The sequence below is a fragment of the Bombus impatiens genome, unplaced genomic scaffold (assembly GCF_000188095.3).
Source record: "Bombus impatiens unplaced genomic scaffold, BIMP_2.2 scf_0060, whole genome shotgun sequence".
Taxonomy (NCBI): domain Eukaryota; kingdom Metazoa; phylum Arthropoda; class Insecta; order Hymenoptera; family Apidae; genus Bombus; species Bombus impatiens.
In genome coordinates this window covers 1,858,244-1,867,421 of record NT_176479.1, presented here as the reverse complement: position 1 = coordinate 1,867,421, position 9,178 = coordinate 1,858,244, and the positions used below count along the sequence as shown (strand labels likewise).

Genomic DNA, 9,178 nt, shown 5'->3' with positions numbered 1-9,178 from the left:
GCGGTCGAAGAGAAGCTTGTCAGGCTCGATGTTGATAGGACTCTGTCGTCTTCCTTTGCTGCACAAATACCACTGGGGGTTTATCAGACCCCAAAACGAAGGTCCTGCAAACAAAGTGAAAACATGCATGCATTAACGATTTTCCCTAATTTTCTTTTACAAGCAATTTTTTTTATTTTTACCGTGTCATATAAATTAAATCGTTCTTTTGCAATCTTAAAATTATTTTCAGAATTACTACGGTCGCTAGTTTTCAGAAATAACGAGCATGTTATTTTATCAAATACATCACTGTTATTTGAGGAATGTTACAACTGGCTCTCTTACAAAGTTCCACAAAGGTATAATGTAAATTCACGTTTCATTTACGTACCGGTGTTTAAAATTTCAAAAATTTCTAATTAAAATTAATTAATCGTTCTACCCAAGAAAATAGATCGAAATGATTTACGATCATCGAATTATTAAAATCAGTGACAGACAAGCGATTTTTCCCCATAAGTTGCTTTATCGCAAACAAACGATACAAGAAGTCATAAATTCTAAAGTAAATTTAAGAACGTATTGTTCGTAGATAATTTTCCTCTACTTTCCCATTTGTAGATTAATACTGACTTCTGACTGGTCGTAAATAAAGAGATTATAACATTCAAGAGATTGGTAATCCAATCAATCAGTTAATTCCCACGACTAACAAGTTGGACGTAAAATATTTTCCAAACGAAGACTATCATTCGTATCAAACGTCCCCTCCTGAATCTTCTTTCTGGAAAAAAACACAGCCTTTGGAAAGAATCGCAACTGCAGCTATCAATGCGTTATCAGGTGATGTTGAAATTGGGAAAGCGTTTCGATAACGCCGCGTGGGCATCGACGAAACAATTTTTTTCCGGCGGTTTCCAATTTTCCCCGGTTGCAAGTTCGGCGAAGTTTACGGGTCGAAAAACCGCGACAGTGGCTATCCCAGGCGACCGCGAATCGTCGTCTTGTCGTCTGTCAGCCGTTTGGAAATTTGAAATTTTTATAATTTCAACTTTTCCGTGTGGCCTGCGCCGGCGTAGCCCGCCTTCGGAACCTTAGCAGTTCGCGTCAACTTTTATTCGGTAAAAGGGCTTTCAAACTCGTTTCGTAGGGCGACACCAACCAACAGGGAGCTCTCCCTCTTCCTTCTCTTCATCTTCAGCCCGTTTCCGCTCGCATTTCCCGCCGTCTCCTCTGAGAAATTTAACTTTCTTTTCGCGTGGATCGCGAGGATCGATATACCAAGAACGTTCCAACTAACGAATCCTTCCTTCGTGAATCTGTGGGTTAACCAAGAGGAATGATCTCGTTTCTCATCTGCATCAAGCTCTTTTGCTGAACTTCTGAACAAGAAGCAGCGAGAACTGTTCATTGTTATAGGGTTTTCATTATGTAAGATACGATGCAAATTATTTAATTTTAGGGAAATACGCCATCTTTTGTTCGCATATAATTGCAATAGGCGCCGTGTTAAAGGTCAGTAACAATTACACGATAGAAAACATTTACAAGATTGTACGCTATCCAACAACAAATGAGAAAAAGATTCTTTTCTTTTTTCAATTTAAGGATACATTCTCGATATGATGCAAATTTAGTTGATATTAATAGGTTTTTCAATACTGATTCGTAAATATCAATTTTTGCAACTGTTGCACGAATTCTCGTCTCCTCTTCAATCAGAATAAGCGTAGAAACTTCAAAGAGCTAAATATCCCCTTTAGATTATAGCTCGTACTTTTCCCATCATTTCACCAAACATTTTGAACTTTTGCCTTTAAAAGTATGTCGTTCAGGGACGAGTACATAAATGATTTAAGCGATATAAGCTTTCAAGTCAGAGAAATTGCTTCGCTACGAAAATGTACTTTCCTGGAAAAAACTCTGCTATGGACTTTTCTCTGTGCCATTACAGAGTAATAAATTAATTGCCATATACACGACCATTTCCGCATTCACTAATAATTTGAACAGCCACGGACAATTTGTCATTTATGATACAGCAAGTCTTATAATTAGAACAATGAAATTTCTACAAGTGATCGTAATTCGACGAGTACTATAAAATTAAAAAATAACTATAAAAGAAGCAATACAACGAACAATACAAAGATAGCGAATCTTAATATAGGGAAAATTGATATGAACGACGCCGAATCTCTCGTTAGTAGTCGTTAACATGGGAGCTAAAACGACCATAGTCGCGGTTGAAGTATCGCGCGTCTTTTCGTTTAAAGCACGATACAATTCCGCCGCGTTCTCCATCTTCCATAGTTCTGACGTCTATGATATTAACGATCCGACGCGTCGTAAGGGTAAGTAATAAATTATTGCTCGTATAAACAACTCGTATAACCGACGCCCCAGGCACGTCAGCACGGGAATTTGCCACCGTGACGGCACGCGACGTTGCACACAAAGAGAATCTTATACAACGATCCATACACGCCGCGCGGTTTTCCAGCAAAGTGTTCCGTGATACTTTCTCATCTTCATTTAATGCATAATAATTCAGAATATTCGCGGCGACATTGTTGGCCGATCCACAGTGAAAATTTCGTCCCTAACTAAAGATCCCTCGTGCATTCGGACGGTACACAATAGCAATTAATAATAAAGCTTTAGCAAAAGATAGTTTTAAGTCGGTTTTACGACGGGAACGTGATTTCCCTGCTGCTTCTCAGTTTCAGATTTTCCATAACATATTTCGTTCTAGCTTCGTTTATAGCCAGTAGAACATTTCATTTTGGAAAATTCGGTGTTCCTTCTTGCACCTCGATAACAATTGCCAATTTGGATTTTGTCTAAGCTAGGTGACGCTTCAATATCTCGTGGACATATTTTAATTTTAATTAAATTTCTTCGAAAATCCATTTTTTCGAGTCTTTTTCCTTCTGATCGTGAATTTAATAAACTCCAACATATATTCCTATCTCACGCTAACAATTCTTCGACAATCATTCTTATTCAAACACAACTACGTGGTTAATTTCCCTATTAATTAATCTCCGATTGCCACGTTCACCCGTTTCGAAATCGTGGAAAACCTCTTAACAGCAGCCCTATCATAGCCTGCTCGTTAAAAGAAACATTTCCGAAAACGATTCACCAACGATCGTTGTGCAACGTTTCACGGACGATTCTTTTTGCCGTGTTAATGAGAGGGGTGCGATAACGATAGCGAGACACGCGAGTGCAATTAAAAATTACGGGGTCAATGCCGATACACACAGTTGCGTTTTTACCGCGATGCGATTGTTAGTCGTGTGTTCTCGCCTTTATCATCGACATATCGACGCAATTAACCCCTTTTGTTCCACGATTCTCACCCTCGAATGGCCCGTTACAACCCCTCTTCTTCCACGATCGGGTTTCTCTTTGTTCCTCTTTCACAGGGTGAAAACAGAAAAAATCACTGGTATTTTTTTTCTAGTTTATCTGGACTCGTTGGGAATATTTTTGGGGGAAGAACATAGCCGTAAATTTCGCGAATGATAACAAACGACTCGTTGAACGCGTCGCTGCGTGTTATAGTTTGTTGGAAGGGAAATGCGCATTTAACGATTTTGTTGGTAGAGTGCTTGTAAATGTTCCCGTTTCAGCAATCTCGCGCACTTTTTTTTAAAGGTTTCTCGTCGAAACAGGATTTTCAGTTAATTTAGTACCGGTGCTTTTCAAGTTGTTAACATTTTCCAAGCTCAACCGGTTTTTTATACGCTCGTATCAAGTATCATCATCGTTAAATCGGTGGAAAAGTTCATCTCTTTCGCCTTTCAAGTTGAACCCAGGAATTAAAAGTGAACAACTAGTGAAATGATGAAATAAATACTCAAACCTGCATACTACGTGTTAAAATTAAGTAAATTAATTGTATATTATTTTTTCGGCATTTTTTCTTTTTTTTTCTTATTTCAATCTCTAAATACATTTAGATACGTACCACAGTGTATAGATACGCTGGGACAAATCGATATTTATGATGAAGAAAGATCTATTTCATAGAAAGGAAGATCAATTGCATAGTTTTTTCTAGCATATCCTACTGTATAAATGAAGTGTATGGCCAAGCACGCTTATTTTGCTGTTAATACAAATGCAAGTAACTAGTCTATTGGATAATGTTTAATTTATTAGAAATGCTGGTCCATATGGAAAATATGTAAAGCGAAATATTAATTCGTCTCGTGCTCCAATTCTTCGTCGTGTCGACCATTAAAATGTAAAATTATTATGAGCCAGAGGGACGAAATAGCGTGTCGGTGAGTAGAGAGGACAGATCTCTCTACAATGTACATATTCATAGGTAAGTAAACAGATATACGAAACGAAACACATCGTGCGATAGAACAGTCGAGTAATTTGCAATAAGGATGTTGATCCTGTATTGCGAGCTAGTTTCAAATTCCCAGCATTTGGTACAGATCTCCGTTTATTCTGCGTTGTGTAAATGAGAACTTCGATTTGGAGAATTTTTACATTCGCGTGGAAAGTAACCAATTTTCTTGGAAATTATGCTTTATTATGCGAGATGAAAACGAAAGAAACGATACGATATTCGCCAATATCTGTTACCACCGTATCTGTATCTGTTCTATCATTATACAGAATATATTCCAACTTTTACGAAGCAAAATTTTCAAGATTCGATATTAGTTACTTTAGTACTGTTCTACCTTTATTTACTATTTCCCTTATTGATTTTTATGTTCGTACAACCTTTTTTGTCGTATTCATATGTATAGAATATCCTAATAAAATTTTGCCTTAAAAACTACAACACTCTGTATATAATGTAAAATCTGCATACATAATATATACGTTTCGATGTGATAGGATATCGAACGTTTTATCGGTCGAAATATGAAAACTGAAGGTAATAATGAAAAAAATATCAGATAACGTATCGATACCTGCATTAGATGAACTTGCCTCGGAGAAAACTAGTTTACACAGTCGATTTTCACGCGTGTTTCGTAATACCTGACATTCAACGCTTCGTTGTATAATGCATGCATTTTCGATACTCTGTTGCTTCCGCAGCGCAGTTTTTACATGTTAAATATTAAAATTTCCTTTTAAATACCTAGCGCTACGTTATCGACGAGAACCTGTGTTTCCGCTATTACTCTTCGATATTATTTGGAAAGTGGAAGAGATTTTACGATTTTATTCGGTAATTTTGTCCAAATGTTTATTCCAATTATTAAATTAGTGAGAATAAAGCAATTAATTTTGTCAGGCTTCGAAATATTTGTATAGCATTTCAATTTGTCAATAAAATATATCTATGTATACAACGTATTTTTTTAATGTCATATGACTTAAAAAGTTAATTTTAGAAAATTCGCAGAATATTTGATACGAAATGTATCTTGTATAATATTAAATATAAGTTAATAAATATATGAAATATAATAAAATATTAAATATAATATTAAAAAACTAATATGGCAACAATTTATTGATTATATTATATTCTCATTATGTGTGTTCAATCAAGCTCTTCTCTTCATAATAATACTAAGGCAAAATGGAAACCAATAGAAACCACAAACAACACAAGCCCTTGACTACTACTACATCGCAACCTCTTGACTATTACTATAAACACAGACACTATTACTGATCAAACTTGCTCTATCGTCAAAAAACACACGCCTATTACAGAACTTGGATTCTCTTCGATTAAAAAATCCCCTTTCCTTTAAAAATCATAATAATTATCTTCGATCAAAAGCCAATGTATAAGCCACGTAGCTGACATACAGCTCCTAAAACGCTGAAAACACCAGCTTGGTACCCGGTCCACACGACCAACCAACACCGTCAGGATTTATAGTATCTCGCTTGAGCGTATCGCGTCCAGGCGTCGGCTATTTGTCAAGCGACGCAACATTAACCCGATATTTATAACATCGCCTAGCCCACTCGCCGAGGAATTTCATTTTCGAACAGCGAGCGACCGAGCCTCGCCCCCTAACCAACGATATAATTGCATAATTAGCAGCCTGACGGATCCAGCCAGTCTCTCCAACGCCGTTTTCGCGGAAACTCCGATCCAGATGGGGGTTGGCCAGTGGTCGGGGTGAACCTTCGAGTTAATGAAATAACGGTGGCCAGATGGAATGATTACTTTCTTATCACCCGAAGGCAGGTAGACTATTATGGCATTCATCAGGTACCTGGAGGAAGCAGCCATTGGAGAGGGGTTGCAAAACGGGGTTGCTTCTGGAGGAAAGGGAAACGTGGCCTCGGAACGAGGTAAGGTAAGAGGCGGTAGATAACAGGAGAAAGGGTGATAACTGGAGAGCCTTACTCCAGTGTACAACCAGTTGCGAGACTGCTCCTTCTCTCTCTCTCTCTCTCTCTCTCTTTCTCGAAGGGAGGTGTAACAACCCCATTATTGAAACTTCAAGCGCGGAGCAATCATTCTGCAATTAGCAAAAGTGATTAAGTGTAGAAGCTAACGCAGCCTCGTTCGAGTCCTCTGCCTCGCGTTTGCCCTCCTCCAACCTTTCTTCCATCCTCTGTACCCTTTGCTTCATCTTCCTTGCTCACCGTTACCTGTTCAGCAAACCTCTCCCCACCCTATCCCTTCCTTCTACACACCTACAGCTTTCCCTACAGTACGAGAAGCAACACAACTCGTAGTTACATCGCGGTCGTTGTTGATCCCCTTTGCGGTCTGGATTCCACCCTTATTCTATCCCAGCTTCCCCATCCCGGTGTCAACTGCTTCACTGACACCTGTTTTAATTATCCACGTGTCCTTCCTGCGGGGAAGAAAGGACGGGCGTCTGATAATTCGTAATGAACGGACAAGGACAAGTGGATACACACCCTCTGAAGGGTGAGACCTGTTAACTGACGTAATTACAGGCTAGCCACCGCTGCGGATAATTGTTGGGGATTTTTTCCCTCCGCCTGTTCTAAGAAAGAAGGGCGAAATTATCCTTTCTGGATTCCTGTCTTAAACTGTCCGTCAGTGAGCTTAAATATAGAGGTAACGAAGAGGTTCGTCAGATTCCACTCGATAAGGAGCACCGACTTGGCTAGATGGAATTAATCAAGGGCGGATTAGCCCCGCCGGGATTTCTCGATAAAAACAATTAATCGGTGGATGGAACGGCTTGAAAATTGCCACGGGGGCTGTTCTTACTTGGATCGATGGGTGAAAGAAGGATCGTAAGGTTTTCCAGGATTCTGAGGTTTCTGTAGTTGAAAGATTGATTTATTTCATGATCGAGGACTTCTTTGTAAATTTTTTTCCACAGTAAGAATTATAGGGGTTCGATTGGTTTTTAAATCATCCTTAGTTTCGTTGACACGATCACATTTGTGATGTGCCCACGTATGTCGTCATGGGCATTTTCTATTCTAAGTCTAATGACGTATTTGTACGAGTCATCGACCTGTTTTCCAAGAAATTTTCAACTAAAATTAAACAAATTTTTTAGTTAAAAAGTTTTGGTTTTGTTCAGAAAAGCGTGTCTCTTTTTTCTTTGTTTAAAATGTTATGGTACATAAACAAATGTTTGAAATGTTTTTGGTCGAAATAAAAATATCTTATTCTTTACCCAAGTGCAACGGTGTTAATAACATTTTCCATTTATTATAATACGACATAAAATATATGATGGAATCTACTGCAATATGCAGACGGTGTTAATTGTACGAGGTCAGTGGAATAGTTTCGATACCAGACATATGTCATTCGAGATTGTCACTAGCCGGAGAATTCGAACAATATATCTATTTCGAAGATTTCCTAACCATCTCTGTAGGCATTTCCTGATCATAAATCCTTGCCACGTCCGACGCTTAAAGCATTGCTCGGCTACAATGAAATGTCAATTCTTGGCTAACAGTGGCGTTCCCGACCAACCATTGAAATTCTTCAAATGTCCAAGAAATGTCCAAAGTCCAAATAAAAGTCAAGGTTCAAGATAACAGCGACTTGAAATATTTATACTGCTCATCTATACAAAAAGATAATTGTTTGAAAATGTAACACGAATATTTTTGTATTTCTGAATAGCTGTAACGTGGCCATTTTATATCCTAAAAGTAATATAGGAAGATAGTAAAACATAATATTCATCTAAAAAGTGTAAAAATTAATGGCTTTCTTTTAATTTGGTTGTTTATTATATGACCGCTTAATGCAAAGAGATCTAATGCACGAAGTCAGGTTCTTATCGCATCGCTTTGATCAAATGAATCCCTTGCTAAAAGAATTTTAATTTTCTCGAGTAGCGATGAATAATGAAAGAAAAGCACGGATGTATCGGGGCGCTATGGCCGTAATTCAAGGTTTCTTTTCCCCCTCTTAGGTTCATATCGTGCATTCAGAAAATCACGCGCAAATTGCATACAATTATCAAGCCTATCAGCTATCAAACGTAGCGGTAATTTAGAAAATAAACGAAAGACCAAAAGAATTCCGAGAAAACGCTAATCACCGACCGTTCAAGGTGGCGAAGAAACTTTTCGACCTCGTGCAATTACCACCACGATCTTCCCGAGTTAGGCATCGATTCCACGAAACTGTCTCCAATTTCATGGTTATAAAAATACCTCGAAACCTTTGTCGGCATCGATGGACGACCCTGAACATTACTCGATCGTAATTTCTAAATTCCTCTTATTAATTTGAAGAATCACCCGAGTATAAACGAAAGCTTGGAATGACGAACCAGAAACGATGACAAATTGCTCTGTGTACCATCTTATCGAACTGTGTTTAAAAGTTCTGCGACTAGCGCCGACAAGTGTTGCCACACAGATGGCAGAAACGTTAAATTTCTCGAGAACAATAAACCCGAACAATATTGAATCATCCATCCCAGACAATATTTTCACTTCTCAAGCCGTATCTCCATTTTGACCAATTCGACCACCGTAACCCCGGATCGGTCTATAAACACCCCCATCCATCAATCTTGTCGCTCTTGGAACTCGGAAAGCTCACGATGAGTCGCGATATCTCGGCTCGAGTTCCAAGAGAGCTCGTAAAAAAGCAGCGAGATCCATCGTAGAAAAAGCTTAATTACGAAACGGTGGATTACAGGTGGAGTAGTGGGAGGTAGCCTTCATTAGCGTGTGGATTTTCTGCCATCTAAAAACCGTCAGCCACCCCCATACGCGTCCGTGGGGG

General features: G+C 38.6%; 1 protein-coding gene across 3 annotated transcripts in view; it reads right to left on the bottom strand.

The window, feature by feature from the left end:
- The window catches only part of LOC100748441 (carbonic anhydrase-related protein 10), a 229,351-nt gene that overhangs the window by 74,863 nt on the left and 145,310 nt on the right, over positions 1-9,178 (bottom strand). For all 3 annotated transcript variants that reach the window (XM_012393923.3, XM_012393922.3, XM_003485494.4), the window contains exon 3: positions 7-104. In XM_012393923.3, coding sequence (XP_012249346.1) covers positions 7-104 — 98 coding nt within the window. The remainder of the gene's footprint in view (positions 1-6; positions 105-9,178) is intronic.